This window comes from Diospyros lotus, chromosome 3 (assembly GCF_014633365.1).
Source record: "Diospyros lotus cultivar Yz01 chromosome 3, ASM1463336v1, whole genome shotgun sequence".
Taxonomy (NCBI): domain Eukaryota; kingdom Viridiplantae; phylum Streptophyta; class Magnoliopsida; order Ericales; family Ebenaceae; genus Diospyros; species Diospyros lotus.
Window position 1 is genome coordinate 36,116,980 of NC_068340.1, and position 15,688 is coordinate 36,132,667.

Genomic DNA, 15,688 nt, shown 5'->3' on the forward strand with positions numbered 1-15,688 from the left:
TGAAAAGAACATTGAAGTGACTCGTTTCGGGCTCCCTCACGTGAGATTGTTCATCCTTTCACAATATAAGTTTAGAAAAACTGAATGTTGCTAACATATGATTATGTTCGATCATTAAATTGTTTGTTTTGGATTCAAAGAAGCATGGATACAACATTTGAATTAAAATCCTCCCTCTCGCCGTTACACATGCATATTCAATATGCGTGTTAAATTAATATCATTTTTTTCTTAATTTATTCATTTAATAGTTCTCACTAAATCTGAATGAAGTTACAGATTTTTTTTTTCAAATGGTTGAAACTGAATATTAAAACTTGTAGAGTAATAGCATCTCAGACAACAAATTAGTAATTCTATTCATTATATAATAAAAATTTGTAAAGAAACTTAATTTTGAATTTTGTCGGATGGAAAAGAATAGGATAAATTACAATGTTAGTTCTTGAATTTTGTATTTCGTGACAAACTAGTTATTGTATTTTAATTTTTGTCATTATAATCACTAAACTTCGATTTCTATTAAAATTTAATCATTCTTTTAATAAAAATTCAGTTAATAAAAACTGGTATGTTATATAGTAATATTAATATCAAAATTAAGATTAGGTTAATTTTGAGGTTAAGTAATTTTGAACTTATATTAATATATACCACATTAGTATACATTAACAAAATTTGACCCCAAAAAAAATAGACTGAACTATAATAAAAAGTAAAGTTCAGTGAGATTGTTGGCCAAAACTGTCTGTCTAACTAACTTTAAAAGTGTTTGATGTCTAATAAAAATTAAAATATAATAATTTATAGAATACATAATTCAAAAATTAAGAGTGAAGGAAGTTATGATGTCATCGTTATAACTTAATAAAAATATTATCGATATCTAAAATAATATATAAGAAGTAATAAATAATAATAATTTTTATGAAAAAGATAATACGTGTAATAGTTAAAATAAAAATAAAAAATAACACTTGAAAAAAAGAAATTAAAATAATATTTTTTAAAATTTGAAAAAAAAAATTACAACACGACACACACAACACATGAAAAGAAAGACCTAAGATGGGGATAAATCCTGTCAGGTTGATGGCTACCAGTGTGGGTTCGAACCCTGAGGGTAGCAAAGCTGTCTTCTGAGATTAAGTCTTTGTAAACGTCAGTGCGTGCAACACTTCAGACTCTGGCTGGTTCGAGCATATCTCTCGATTTATCGCCACAATGTTGTCTCAGGGACAGGGTGGCTGCGAATGCTCGTGATGATGCGAAAATCAAAAAAAAAACCTATAAATTAATCTCTCCAAACTTAATTGTTTTCAACCCATGTATTCTATTTGTTAGAAGGGAAAATTGTTATATTAGAGACAACCTCGTCAAAGCCTAAAGAAGTGAGGGAGATTAGTTTGAGATTTCCTTATCCGTACTTATTTAATTAATTATTTATTTTTTATGAATAAAACTTAATTTTGAGACTTTTGACTTTTTAAGGAGTGGAGAAAGCTAACAAGAAACATCTGCTCTTCCCTTATCTGTTATCCGTCTGTCCATTCGCAATCCCAATCCCCACCCCAACCTCAACCGACGAAGTGATCTTTGTTTCCACGTACTGCGTTCGTTTTCACAAGGAAAAAGTCACCAATTTGCTTCAGAAATGCAAGCAAATTCTCTTGTAGGAGAGCTTTAAGAACTCGCTCGAGCCCCAACATGTCTTGTCTCTACAGCTCAATGTCTTCTTGTTTCTCTGCGATCTCCATCTCTCCCAACCCGACATTCACTTCTGTACCCCACAGCTCCAGACCAAGATTCCAATGTGCTCTTGGAGGTAATTCTCGTCCACCTTATCGTATCCATGTATGTGATTCTTATTTTCAACTGAGGCAATTGTAATCTCGCTTAGCTTTTCTTTCGTTTTTTTTCCCCTTCTCTGATGCTTGGAAATGGGACTGTAGGGTTTTTGGTCGTAAAATGAATGCTTAATCGACTTTGATTCTTGATTGGAGCTTATATCCTTCGTGTATGTCTCTGTAGAGAATGTTGAATGGAGCACGTGTTTCTGAATAAGGAATGTGGGATTTTAAAATTTATTGAGGCGTTTATATTGAACATTTGAGCTAGGCATAAATGCAATTACCTTGTTTCTGGTGGGTTCAAGTAAACTGAAGACCTCCCACCAAAAAAGAAAGGACAAATAGAAGATGTAACTATTTTCATCAGCTAGGGTTCACGCCCATAGTGTGTTTACGTGCATATATTTTTCGGTACTTGTATCACTCAGGATCAACTGCCATGGTGTGGCTCTGTGCAAGGCATGTGAGTTGCTCTATAAGGTCCCACTTTAGGGATTATGCCTATCTCCTAAGCTCTCCCTGTGGGGATTGAGTGCATTTCTATAGAATTTCCCTTTGGCTTTGAGAATCAAGCGTATCTCCATCGCTATCTTCAAGTAGGACTTATGCCTTCTTGAATTGGCCAACTGTAATAGAATGTCATGCCTTACCAGTTAGGCTAAGTGTAGGCACTTGTCGCACCTCTCGGCTCAGCTATGCTTCTGCTTGAGTATTGCCCACTCAGGATAAGAATTCCTGTAACACTTCCATACAGTTGCCTGTGAGCTGTTCTGCTAGGTTGCTTTATAAGCTGCTTCATAGGATCAATCTTTCACTTTCAGCCACCCTATGTGCATGCTAGAAGTGGTGTCACATGGCTTCTGCATCCTTTGTGCCACTCTTCCACTATGGGCCTGGGGTCACTCCACTACTGAGAATTCATACTCCACCCTGTAACCATATTTCTTGGATGTCAATTTTACATTCACTACAGATATGGAGTTAAAATATTCATCAATTTTGGATTGGGGTATTGAACATACAAATAGAAACTCCTCCAGCTCCAGCTCTGATTCTCCACTCTCTCTCTCTCTCTCATTTTGCCTTATCTCTATCCCGGTATCCCTTTCCAACTGCTGCTGCTTCTACAGTAACTCATCATTCATTGTAATTCCCAGAAGCCATCAATTAACCTTAGCGTTCTAGACACCATTACTCATAATATTAACATTGGAATGGATCCAACTAGGGATTAGAAATGAACTTGCATCATATTTAGTCACACATGTGAGGTTACATCTACCTGACAATGCTTCATTTTTTAGTTGTCTTTGCTCTGTTATTCCTTAATTACTCTCATGGATTTTGCACATTTCCCCCAGTAGCGCGCGTGTGCGTGCGCGCACACATAATTTGGGTATGAGTTCAGGTAGGGGCTTGTGGGAATGAAATTGTGATGTTTGGTCTAACTTAACATTGACTAGAGTTTAATCATATGCTTGAATTTACTATCCAGGAACTGTTGCAGAGCCAAAAGCTGTCAATGCAACTGATCCACTGCTGCTTAATGCTGTTCGAGGGAAGGAAGTAGAAAGACCGCCTGTTTGGCTTATGAGACAAGCAGGGAGGTACATGAAGGCAGGTTTGATTGTAGTTTATTGCCAATGAAGGATCATGATTCATTTTTTCCTATCTTTTCATCCCACTTTTCCCTTTTCCATATTTGGTCTTCTTTTGTCACATTGTTTTTCAGTTATTCCTTTTAAGCAAAACAGTGGTGAGTATTTGCTTGGCAATTTCAATCTGTAATTGAAATGAGTTAGCGTTAGCTATTCATGTGATAGTGGATCATCTGAATTTTCAAGTTGTTAGGATTAGATTATTACAGTAAAGATGTCATCAAAAGTAAAAGCTCTTGATTTTGTTAGACTTTGTTTTCACCTGTTGAGACCTTGTTCAAGATAAGATTTCCTTTTATCAGTCATGGTCTTTTCCTTCCAACCCAAGGGATCCTTTGTTGTCTGTCAAGTGTGGCCCATGAATCTATGGGAAAAAGGTAAATTGCATATACTGCAAGAAGTTCCTGCCTTTTCTCAAGCACATTTGAGTTTATAACCAAGTTAAACCCAGCCTCAATGGAGTTTATGATTGTGCATGGTCTTGATGCCTGTAAGTTCTCTACCAACCAGTTACCTGGTCTCTCAAGTACTGTTTTCTGCAAACTTGTTTGAATATCGATGATATTTTTTTTGGCCCAACAAAAGGTTTGGTTTACTTGTTATGTCCGTTGGTTCTTATCCTATCAACATGCTTAATTTAATTGAAGTGTAGGGAGGCTCTCACATATTAAGAAATTTTCCTTGCAGAGTTACCAAATCATTTGTGAGAAGTATCCTTCCTTCCGTGAGAGATCAGAAAATGTTGATCTTGTTGTGGAAATCTCTTTACAGCCTTGGAAAGTTTTCAAGCCTGATGGGGTAAGACCAAAGCACTTGCTACAATTTACTGGTTCATTTCAGCTTTTAATGACTTCTGCTGTAAATGTGCTTGTCAAATGTCCTCTATATCATTTATTCTAATGCTTATCAGTAGAAACAGCATTTCCAGATAATAGGCAGTGGACTAATCAAAATCTGAGTTCACATGACTTTTGACAAAGGTTCCTGTGATTTAATTCTTGGCGCTTATCAATACCATTCATTTTTGTAACAGGTCATATTGTTCTCAGACATTTTAACCCCACTTTCTGGGATGAATATACCTTTTGACATAGTAAAAGGGAAGGGCCCTATCATATTCAATCCTCCTAGAACAGCTGTGGATGTTGATCAAGTGAGAATATTTGTTCCTGAGGAGTCCGTTCCGTATGTTGGGGAAGCATTAACGATCTTGAGAAAAGAGGTATAGCTTGGCTTGAGGGGTTAATTATACCAATAATCATTCAACTTTGCATTCTATTACTATTTGGTTATTGAATTTTAAAATGTTATCTGTTAGTTACTAATATTTCAAAACTGTTACTGTTTAGTCACTAAACTTTAAAATGTTACCTGCTAGTCATTAATATTTGAAAATCGTTTCTTACCCATCACTCATTAGTCACTGAACTTTAAGTTCACGAGTGACGGATGAGAAATAGTTTTGAAATATTAGTGACTAATAGGTAATATTTTAAAGTTTAGTGACTAAGCAGTAACAGTTTTGAAATATTAGTGATTAACAGATAACATTTCAAAGTTCAATGATCAAACAGTAACAAAATACAAAGTTGAGTGATTATTGGTGTAATTAACTCTTGGCTTCAGTCACAATTAATATCCTATGATGGATTTCCTTCTCTTTTTCACCCTTCTTCGTGAATGATTTACTAATTTGTACTATTACTATATCATTGAGAACTTGAACTTCTAAGGTAGAAAAATGCATTCAGTCTTATATCTTTAAGATGGGATGGACTTCCATTCCATCCTATCTCTATGTTCACATGTCACCCACTTGTCAGACCTTCTGGGTCAACATTCTGGAGAAATTGGAAGAAATAGACCCAAATTATGCATGAAGAAACTTCAGACTCGTGAAAAGGGCCAATGTATATTTGTTTCACAATTAATGATTTAAGCAAATGATTTATTTATTAAAGTCTGTTATAATCCCTCAGACCACTGCAGGAAAGCATAGTTTAATTTCATTTTATTTTGTATACTTAAAAAGCAACAACTATAGTTCTCTGTTAATAGTCATTTGCCTCTGCATAAATTTACTCGGAGCACGCAAGTATCCAACTCTAACAGTTTCTTGTGTCTTAGTTACTTTCTTCAAGGTGGTTGAATATTTTTCAGTTAATTCTGTTCTTAATATTATTTTCATAGATGGGGGAGGTCCCACCCAGTGAGTTGTTACCATTCATCCCTCAGCCAACTGGAACATTTATTATATTCTCCCATATCTTGATTTCCAGGTTAACAATGAAGCAGCCATATTAGGTTTTGTTGGGGCCCCCTTCACCCTGGCGTCATATGTGGTTGAAGGTGGCTCATCAAAGCATTTCACAAAAATAAAGCAACTAGCTTTCTCGCAACCCAAGGTAATCTCATGCTATTTTGTTCTAGAACTAATCCTATCAAAACTATTGCATACCAGCAAAATTGCAACTCAAGAAAATGTCTCTGTGGCAGTGGTTCTTTAAAATTCTCATATATGGGACTTTTATGTTGCATGTTGTGCATTTGGAACTAAAGGAGCCCATTGGCTCCTGTTGTTTGTGCAAGGGGCATCTTTTGTATCCAAACCAATGTAATACTAAATACTGAAAGATATATGTACCGATTACTTATCTGAATCTCAAGAGATAACAACCCACCGTGTTGTTAACAATGTGTTGGAGGACGTTGATTGTCCTGAAGTTCATTAGATATAAGTGTGTATGATACTGCCTATCCACCTGTATTAACACGCACGCATGCACACTCACGCACGCACGCACACACATTCCTTCTTTGGTGAGTGGTGCGTGTGGATCATGTATATGGTCTATTTATGTATTGTGTGTCAAGCAGACAAGAATCTCTTTCTCCTAGTGCCACTTTTTTATTAGCATTTCTTTCCTTTTACAGGTTCTTCATGCACTGCTTCAGAAATTTGCAACTTCAATGGCGAAATATGTTAAGTTCCAAGCTGACAGTGGAGCTCAAGCTGTTCAGATCTTTGACTCATGGGCTACAGAGCTAAGTCCTGTTGATTTTGAGGAATTCAGTTTGCCTTACTTAAAGCAAATAGTGGATTCTGTGAAACAAACGCATCCAGATCTTCCACTAATCCTCTATGCAAGTGGGTCTGGGGGCTTGCTTGAGAGACTACGTCAGACTGGTGTTGATGTAGTTAGCTTGGATTGGACGGTTGATATGGCTGACGGCAGAAGAAGGTTGGGGCAGGATGTGGCAGTTCAGGGCAATGTGGATCCTGGCGTTCTTTTTGGTTCGAAAGATTTCATTACGAATCGCATAAATGATACTGTGAGGAAAGCAGGTAAAAGTAAACATATACTGAATCTTGGCCACGGCATTAAAGTAGGTACTCCAGAGGAGAATGTTGCTCATTTCTTTGAGGTTGCTAAAGGCATTAGATACTAAAAGCAAACTCTAGACTAGCTGGCTGTGTTATATTTCTGTTTTTATGTATCAGTAAGTTCCATTTTTCAGCATTGTTTCTCGTATATTCATTACTTCAAGGTGTGGAAAATATCCTAAACTCAATTCATTTATTCCAACTGGTCTTTTCCCTTAGTACTCTCTGAATTGAGCCTTCCTTAAGTAGAGAGAATTCACTAAAATAGAACCCAGTAAAATAAAATTAATTGCCAACATCAGAAATGCTTTTGTTTATGGTGCTATGTCCAAATCACCTTTGAAATTCAAATACTATCTTCATTTGCTTTGCAAAAAATATCTAGCTAGTGGGTTCCAAACGTTTGCAAGTCTGGACTTTTAAACCAATGATTGAAAATGATAGCTTGATAACATTATAATGATATATTCCCTTGTTGATTGATGTTGTTGGTTGTTTGATCTAAGGAGTTTTATGATATTCTTACTTACAACTTGATTCGACCATTAGCATTGTAGTGAGTATATTATTGGACTAAAAGTTTAAATTTCTAATTATGGGCATGCTATGAACTTTACAATCTGTCAAGTAAGCTCTTTCATATATGGCTTGGACTGCTGGATTTCTAACTTTGTTTAGTAAAGTTGTCTTGATTTGGAGTGGGTGGATGGTCCACAAAAAAAGGAGTAGTTGGTTGCCTACCACAGGTCTACAGAAGGGTGGGCTCTATCTGTCAATAGTACCCCCCCCTAGTTATGTCATGATTCAGTTCAAGTTGGCTTGTTCCTTAGGTGGGGAAGGCCATTTTGGGTACTTCGCTTTCACTCTATGGCACCACCAAACAAGTGATGCTTTTTAGGTGAGTTTACGTGTCTTAATTAAATCTTTGTGATGTATTAATATTCTGACGTCCTTTCAAATTTTTGAATTTCAAAAAAAATATACCCCCATACCAATTACATTTACATGCTATCTTTTTGGTGCTACAATTACATGTGCTAAAATTTCACCGGATATTTTATTATTACTGCTTTTGAATTTTTGAAAACCCTTTTTATTATTTATTAAAAACAAAAAGTAAATTAAAAAATCTACTATTATTAATCCTTCAATTAAGTTAAAATCTTATAAATTCAAAAAACTTACATAGCTCAGCAGATTAAGAGACTATTACTGGAGACATAATTATCTTAAAATTAAAATTTTGACTGCCTCCATCTTCTATTCTGCTTATATTTGATCAAGATTCAAATCTCTTATTTAATATGTAAAATTAGTGAGTTATTATATGTATTTGATGAGATTATCTAATCAGCATGAGTTTTCATTGATTAAAAAAAAAAAAAAAGTGCAAAGCTTTGACTGAAATACTTTATCAGAATTTCTAAAGTCGGTTACCTAAAGAAAATTTTGTAGAAATTAAGCTAAATTTTCATGTAGTCATTTTCATGCGTTATTTATACTTTATTTCTAGGATTAAATTTAAAAAGAAATACACTTTGAAAAAATATATTCAAACATTACAAGAAGTATTTACATAATTGATTCCCCCCAATGCGATTAAGAGTTGATATTTTCTTTTTAAAATTGCTAATAATGATCACTTAATAAAATTAGCAGTGCCGCGTCCCTAATCAAATGATTCAATGGATGAGACTCGACTGCTTGGAAAGGAAGCATATCCGAGGAACAAACTTGAGATGGAGATACCTTTTACCCTGCAGCATTTTAATTTACTAAAAACTCCCTGCAGCACTGCCCTTACTCATAACGTGTCATTGCCTTACTGTTGCCAGCTCACCAAATACACGACGCTACAAATTACCGACCGCAGAGGATTCCTCGTTCCTTTAACTTCTCGCCTTCCTCGTATCATCGTATCGCCAGACGTATAAATTGTCGAGTCTCATTGCGTTTTGCTTTTGCCAGCCTCTTCTTCCCCGGTGCCGAACTCTTCCCTTCCATAAATCTCTGCTTTTTGCAGGTGAATCTTCAAACCTATTTCGTTTGATCCCGTTTTTGTTTTACTTTCCTCGCGTTTGTTTATGGTGTATGTGCGTATGTGGTTCCTTTTTCATGATCCGATTTTGGTATGCCTTCGATGACGTTGATGCATTGATCAGATCAAAATCTTGATGGTTCGTTCTTAGCGAATCTGTTTGCATTTTTTTTCGTGTTCTTTTCAGTCAATTTGCGTTTTGATGTTGTTGATCCAATGTATGTGATGAGCTTGGTTTTGTATGCCTGAACAGGGGCGATCTGTTGATTTTTGTTTACTAGGGTTTGGAACTTGAACAGAATCGTTTGTCAATTGGATTTGAAGAAATTAAAAATCAAAGGTTTCTAATATTTGTTGATAACATGCAAATTGATTTCTAATTTCGAAGTTAGCATACGGGGAAATTAAATTAGTAAAGGTTAAGAGTTCTGACAATTTCACGGAAAATTGACTGTAATCCTAGAGTTTACTTAAAATATAGAAAAGAAAAGGTTCGAGGAACAAATACTAGGAGAATAGAACCAATGAGTAATTAACCAAGGCGCCCCCCTCCTCCCCAACATCCCAAAAAATAAATAAATAAAACAAAAAGACAAGAGTAATAGGTTTACATAATTTCAAGCTGACATTTTGTCGTGAGCATAGCAAAATACTAAATTCCAAAACAAACTGTTTTCTTGGATCACTCTCACAGTTGGAAAGCTCTTATTAAACAGATCAAACCTAGGGGATTTAGTCCTTAACATAGTTATGCATTTCATAATGTACCAGCCAATACATACTATACCAGTTAAAAACCAATACAGAATTTTTTGTATTTCAGTCCTGCCAAAATACTGGCTGGCACCACCGGTAGTTTGGTTAAAAGAGGGTGGCACAGGCAGAATGCATGTACCAAAAATTTTCTTGGAGTGCTTCCCACACCAAGCATGCCAGGCTAAGGCTAAGGTCCTCATGCCTTAGCCACAGCCACTTTTAAGGATGATAGGGGCCACAGGATTTTATAATTTATACACACATGCACGCGCACGCGCACGCGCACACACACACATATAGTGTTATATATCATGTAATCTATATTATATGAACTATTTATAAATATAACATTCATTGTAGTTCTTTTTTGTAATTTCATGATAAAAAATTTGTAAAAAATAAAAACAGAAGAATAACTATTGAGAAGTTTAAACATTAATAGAAAATTTAATTTGTATATAGGAGTTAATTTCTCTGTTTTTACATTTTCTTTATCCAAGTTAATTTTGTATTTTAGATACATTCAGATATGTTATATCATTAATTGTACAATTTGTTTCTCTGTCATCATTGATTGTAGAATTTTTCACTTTTTTATAATTAGTATGTTTATAGAGATATGTTGTTGTGTTAATTTATTTGCTTATGACATCTTCTTAAGAATAACAATGATTACTATACCTGTATATTGTCATCATATATCTTTTTATGATATTTTTTTATTAATTTATTATAATAATGAATTTGAAACATACTTTTGTACCATTCAATACCAGTACCATTAATAAATCCAATACCTTGTCTGGTACAGTATTGGCAGCCATGGACCTTAATCACTAGAGCCCTTTAGGAAGTCATCATCAAATATATAAGAGACTAATAAGAGAGATCTTACAAAGAAACTGAGCACAAGTTATAAAAACAATGCTTATATGCATGCAAACATTTTAATAGGTTTAGACACTCGTCCTAACATTTATCTGACCACGTGTTTGAACATGATCCTGTTCTCTATGATGCATGCTTTAATAAATTTGAACAATAACATGATTGCATTAAAGTAGCACCTATGGTGGTTGCCAGATGGTTCTTAGACATGATTAAATCCCTTAACCCCATGCAGTTGCTTGTTCATTTGTTCATGATCCAAATTTTGCATATACTTTGTGATTATTTGATGGATCAAGCCCATGGGAGGTCTCCCATTCAGTCATGCCCCTTAACCCCATGCAGTTGCATTTTCGAGTTTACCTTGGAGTGTACAGATCCTTGCTAACAATTGCACTTTTAAGATCTAGAACCAGTTGCCTGCCAACCATCCTTGTTTGTCAATGAATCTTTTCCTTTCTGTTTCTGATAATTTAAGGGATTTTCTGGTCTGAATTTGATTGTTTCAGCATTAAAAGATGCTGCAGTTTTCTGTCCTCTTATGAGCAACTTATTTTATTTTGGTTATTTACATCCTTTGTTCTTCAGCTGCAAGATTTTGCATTTTGAGAACTGTACAATTGTCTATAAAATCTAGTTTACCTGACAGGACATGATTGTTGGATATGGAATATTACTTCATTTCCTGTTTCCGTATGCTATTATCTTGGAAATTATTGGACATCGTTTTCTCTTTTCCTAGCATTGATTCATTTGTATTTTTGTATCTCAGTGAGAGTTACTAGTGAATTCAAAGTTGCTTGTGCATAGTGTCTCTCTTTTAGAGGAAAATTTAGTTGCTTCTCTGTTACTTACAGCGCTCTCTTTTCTTTCAATTGAAACCCAGATACCTGGGAATGTGGAATGATGGACTTGCATGCTGATTATTCCTTCTCTCAAGACTGTGTGTTTGATTGTCAACATTCGACACTCTGTCTTGATGATGTTGGTTACACAGTTTCTTCCACATTGAAGTTCCTTGGCCAATCACACAATGAACCTACCAGTTACAGACTACCTGTTGTGTTTAGCCTTGGTACTGGTGAGGACGGTTGAGCTCCTCAAATTTTACGACTCCTGCTGTGGAAATAGCATACATCATACTAGCAGGAGAATATAATTCCCAGTTGTCTGTTAAAAGTTAGTGGTTTTAAATGGAGCATAAGGGGAATGTGTTGATGAATAAGTATGAATTTGGTAGATTATTAGGAAAAGGAAACTTTGCTAAGGTTTATTATGGGAGAGACCTTAAATCTGGCCAAAGTGTAGCCATCAAAGTAATTGACAAAGAGAAAATTTTGAAGGCTGGGTTGATGGATCAGACCAAACGTGAAATATCTGTTATGGGATTGGTAAAACACCCAAACGTGGTGCACTTTTATGAGGTCATGGCCAACAAAGCTAAGATATTCTTCATCATGGAACATGCCAAAGGAGGAGAGCTCTTTCAGAAAGTGGCCAAAGGGAGGCTCAAGGAAGTTATTGCAAGGAAGTATTTCCAACAGTTGATTTGTGCTGTTGATTTTTGTCACAAGCGAGGTGTTTATCACCGGGATTTGAAACCAGAGAACCTGCTGCTTGATGAGAATGGGAATTTAAAAGTGTCAGATTTTGGATTAAGTGCCCTCACTGAGTCTAAGCATCACGATGGCTTGCTCCACACAACCTGTGGAACACCAGCCTATGTTGCCCCAGAAGTCATCAGCAGAAGAGGCTACGATGGAGTTAAAGCTGATGTTTGGTCTTGTGGGGTGATCTTATTTGTTCTTCTAGCTGGGTATCTGCCATTTCATGATTCCAACCTTATGCAGATGTACCGGAAGATAAGCAAGGCAGAGTATAAATGCCCTAATTGGTTTCCATCAGAATTGCGCAGGCTGCTGTGCAGAATCCTTGACCCCAACCCACACACCCGGATTTCTATTGCCAAAATTATGGAAAACCCTTGGTTCAAAAAGGGGTTCAACACCGAATCCTTAAATACTGAAGTTGAAAGCAAGGAAATCACCCCACTGAATGCTGAGGCCAGTTTTAGTCCACATGGAAATAGCAATGCTGCTGCTGATGCAAAGATAGAGTTGCCCAAACCTACCAATTTGAATGCATTTGACATTATCTCTCTTTCAACAGGGTTCGACTTGTCTGGTTTGTTTGTGGAAAATGATCAGAAGGAAGAAGCACAATTTACATCTGCAAATCCTGCCTCAGCCGTCATATCCAAATTGGAGGAGATCGCCAGTAAACTGAAGCTGAAAGTTATGAATATGGATGGACTGTTGATCTTTGAGGAATCAAGTGATGGCGTAATGGAGGTTCTATCTATTGAAATAGAGCTATTCGAAATCACTCCGTCTTTCCATTTAGTCAAGATCAAAAGGTCCAAAGGCGATGCGCTGAAATATCGGAAGGTACTGAAACTAGACATAGCACCAGCTCTGAAGGAAGTTGTGTGGGCTTGGGTAGGTGAACAACAGCATCAAGAACAACAATAGTTCAAGCGCAGATGCAGTGTGAAACCTAAGAATAAGTTTTATGTTTTTGTATCGACTATTGGAAACATGTTTTCAGTCTTCATCCATCCAACAGTTGGCGTGTACGTTGTATTGCCTGTGCTAGCAGGCCTGATGGGAGGTTTCCGAGTATCTGACTCAACCTCTTTCTATAGTTTGTTCACTTGGTTGCGTGTGCATAATGAGCACCATGGACGACATGACTCAGAAATTTTTCTTAGGTGGTGCAGAGCTTATCCCCCTTAAATGGCACGATGTCATTTAGTACGGCCTGGTTGGAAAGTTTGTGGTTTTCTTTTTTATGTTTTCACTTTGACTATTTTTAACAATAAAAACTAAAAATGGTTTTTGATGCCTTGTTTTTGTTTCTAGACTTCTGGAGACTCCAATAATTTTTTCACAATTTTGTTTTGGTTTTCATTTCTTTTGCCTCCATACTTCAATGAGAGAGAAGGTGGTTACTTCAACGAGAGAGAAGGTGGTTGAAACCCTAGATTTGGGAGTCTTGCTAACTCTTACTAGACACCCATATTAAATTTGGGATTTGACTTGTAACTTGCAAAGGGTTGCCGGTGACCTTTGACATCTCCTTCAATTATCAGCCATGTTAGGATAAGATAAAAATATAAATATAAATAAAATATAAATTAAACACAAAATTGTGAAACAAGTGTTATTTTTTTTTTTAAATGAAAAAGTGAAGACAAAAAATTAAAAATTATGCATGGGATCAAATTGGATTAGTGACAATATGAAATATAAGTATAAGAATTAAATAGGCGATATGATGATCATTCTCCAATTCAAGAGATTAGAGATTTTTGGAGTGGGCAAGCAAACTATGAATTTTTATGAGAGTATAATAGCTTTTTAAAACTCTAATGCAATGGCTTTTAAGTTATGCAAACTTTTAAACTCTTTATTTAAAAAAAAAACAGCTAAATGGACAATTGATTCTCCATTTATTTTTGATAACTTGTAGTTTATGAGTGTTTCTTATTCAAAAGAAAAATTAGAACGATGATTGTGAAGAACAGATTGGATTGATTTTAATAATGGTTAATCATGTTTAATTAATTTTCATGCAATTACTTGACTTATAACTAAATTAGCAAGATTATTCACACCATAATGCATAAATACATAAATATACAAATAAATTCCATTCAAATTCCCTACGATGTGGATCATCTGTACAAATACCTTTTTTGATTTACTTCAATATTTCAAATCCATGTGGTTGTGAATTCTTACTAAAAATATATATATAAATAAATATATTACATTCCGACAATATACATTTTCACTATATAAAATTTGGAGTCATACAACAAATATTGCAATCCTCTTAAATTAAATCATGCTTTTCCATGTATTCACTACAAAAAAAGTTAAGAAAACAAAACAAAAGATAAAGACATTTCAAGCATTAGGTTCATCATATTGAGAAGAGCCTGGTAAAGAAATTCCCAGATTTAGACTGTTCCGAGCAAGCCACATGAACGTATCTGCCAAACTTGTCCACTTGTCTGGCTTCCCCTCTCGTGTCTTTCTTGCAGATTTTACATGTTTTGTCAACCCAACCTTCCTCCACATATTGTCCATCCACTGATTTAAGGAGACCAAAAATACAGAGAGAGGGAGAGAGAGAGAGAGAGTCCACTATTAGACTGTATTCGTCGCTAGAGTAATTTGATTGCTACTAGCAATGCTATGCTCGACCTGACCTCTGTGAAGATAATAAAAAGAGAAGGAATGAATTACCTTCAATGTAAGATTTAAAGAAATCCTTGTATGTTCCCCCAATCTTCCTTCTAAGAGCTCCATACTGCATTGTTTTTGAATGCATATACAAACAGTTAATATTTGCATACGTACTGATTATTCCACAAGTTATAATAAAATAGCCTCGAGGTCAGATTTTTATTTACGCGAGATATTTTGAAGTTTTACAAAATTATACGGATTTCTTTAACCTGTTCTCTGCTCATCCTGCCGCCGGATTGGGTGGCTTCTCTGGCCTCCTCCAGAAGCTCGCCATCCTTGGCAGACCTAACCTGGGAAAAATCAAGAGCTTCTGTCACTGCCCCAAACAAGGATTGCTTTCTCTTGTTGGGGTCTTCCTTAGGCTCCTTATCTTGCTCCTCTAGCTTTGCTGAAACTCTGCATAATTTGGCTGTTCTTTTAACGCCCTGTTTGGCCATCAAGTTCTGGGCTATCCCTATTCTGGGAACAAAACCATTGTGTGAGTGTGAGGGTGACAGAGAGAGAGCCCTTGTCCCCATTTCTGCGTTCCCAATTCTGTAAGGCTTCAGAATCTACTGCACCTCATATATATAAATATATGCATATATAATAAGGAATTTTCTCTTTGGGATTGGATGATGGTCGCCACTCAGAAAAGCTGGTGGATGGAAGGAGATTACGTGGCCCTTTGGTTGGCTACTGAATATTGAGAGGACTACCTGGCCATTACATGCCATGCTTTCAGTTTCAGCCACAAAAAGAAACACACAAGAAAGATGCTCTGTGTCTGTGTGGGCAGAGTTGAAGAGAAAATATCT

General features: G+C 35.9%; 3 protein-coding genes across 3 annotated transcripts; 2 read left to right on the top strand and 1 right to left on the bottom strand.

The window, feature by feature from the left end:
• Positions 1–1,508: 1,508 nt before the first annotated feature.
• Positions 1,509–7,111, top strand: LOC127797184 (uroporphyrinogen decarboxylase). Its single transcript, XM_052329807.1, has 6 exons — positions 1,509–1,825; positions 3,346–3,467; positions 4,196–4,306; positions 4,542–4,730; positions 5,788–5,913; positions 6,443–7,111. Exons 1-6 carry the CDS (start codon positions 1,708–1,710, stop codon positions 6,956–6,958), a joined length of 1,182 nt encoding a protein of 393 aa, XP_052185767.1. The 5' UTR covers positions 1,509–1,707; the 3' UTR covers positions 6,959–7,111.
• Positions 7,112–8,734: 1,623 nt separating this feature from the next.
• LOC127797183 (CBL-interacting protein kinase 2-like) lies at positions 8,735–13,495 on the top strand. Its single transcript, XM_052329806.1, has 2 exons — positions 8,735–8,916; positions 11,462–13,495. The coding sequence occupies exon 2, from the start codon at positions 11,769–11,771 to the stop codon at positions 13,104–13,106; it is 1,338 nt and encodes a 445-aa protein (XP_052185766.1). The 5' UTR covers positions 8,735–8,916; positions 11,462–11,768; the 3' UTR covers positions 13,107–13,495.
• Positions 13,496–14,447: 952 nt separating this feature from the next.
• Positions 14,448–15,445, bottom strand: LOC127796607 (uncharacterized). Its single transcript, XM_052328843.1, has 3 exons — positions 15,101–15,445; positions 14,889–14,952; positions 14,448–14,732 (listed from the first exon to the last, which is right to left on the bottom strand). The coding sequence occupies exons 1-3, from the start codon at positions 15,407–15,409 to the stop codon at positions 14,563–14,565; spliced, it is 543 nt and encodes a 180-aa protein (XP_052184803.1). The 5' UTR covers positions 15,410–15,445; the 3' UTR covers positions 14,448–14,562.
• Positions 15,446–15,688: the final 243 nt, after the last annotated feature.

Excerpts from the sequence above, each read along its gene's own strand:
- LOC127797183 (XM_052329806.1), top strand. The coding sequence starts at position 11,769 with ATGGAGCATAAGGGGAATGTGTTGATGAATAAGTATGAATTTGGTAGA.
- LOC127797184 (XM_052329807.1), top strand. The coding sequence starts at position 1,708 with ATGTCTTGTCTCTACAGCTCAATGTCTTCTTGTTTCTCTGCGATCTCC. Across the intron at positions 4,307-4,541 it reads AAGTTTTCAAGCCTGATGGG|GTCATATTGTTCTCAGACAT; the intron begins GTAAGACCAAAG and ends TTTTTGTAACAG. Across the intron at positions 5,914-6,442 it reads TAGCTTTCTCGCAACCCAAG|GTTCTTCATGCACTGCTTCA; the intron begins GTAATCTCATGC and ends TTCCTTTTACAG.
- LOC127796607 (XM_052328843.1), bottom strand. The coding sequence starts at position 15,409 with ATGGGGACAAGGGCTCTCTCTCTGTCACCCTCACACTCACACAATGGT. Across the intron at positions 14,953-15,100 it reads GCAGGATGAGCAGAGAACAG|TATGGAGCTCTTAGAAGGAA; the intron begins GTTAAAGAAATC and ends AAAACAATGCAG. Across the intron at positions 14,733-14,888 it reads CTTTAAATCTTACATTGAAG|TGGATGGACAATATGTGGAG; the intron begins GTAATTCATTCC and ends TCCTTAAATCAG.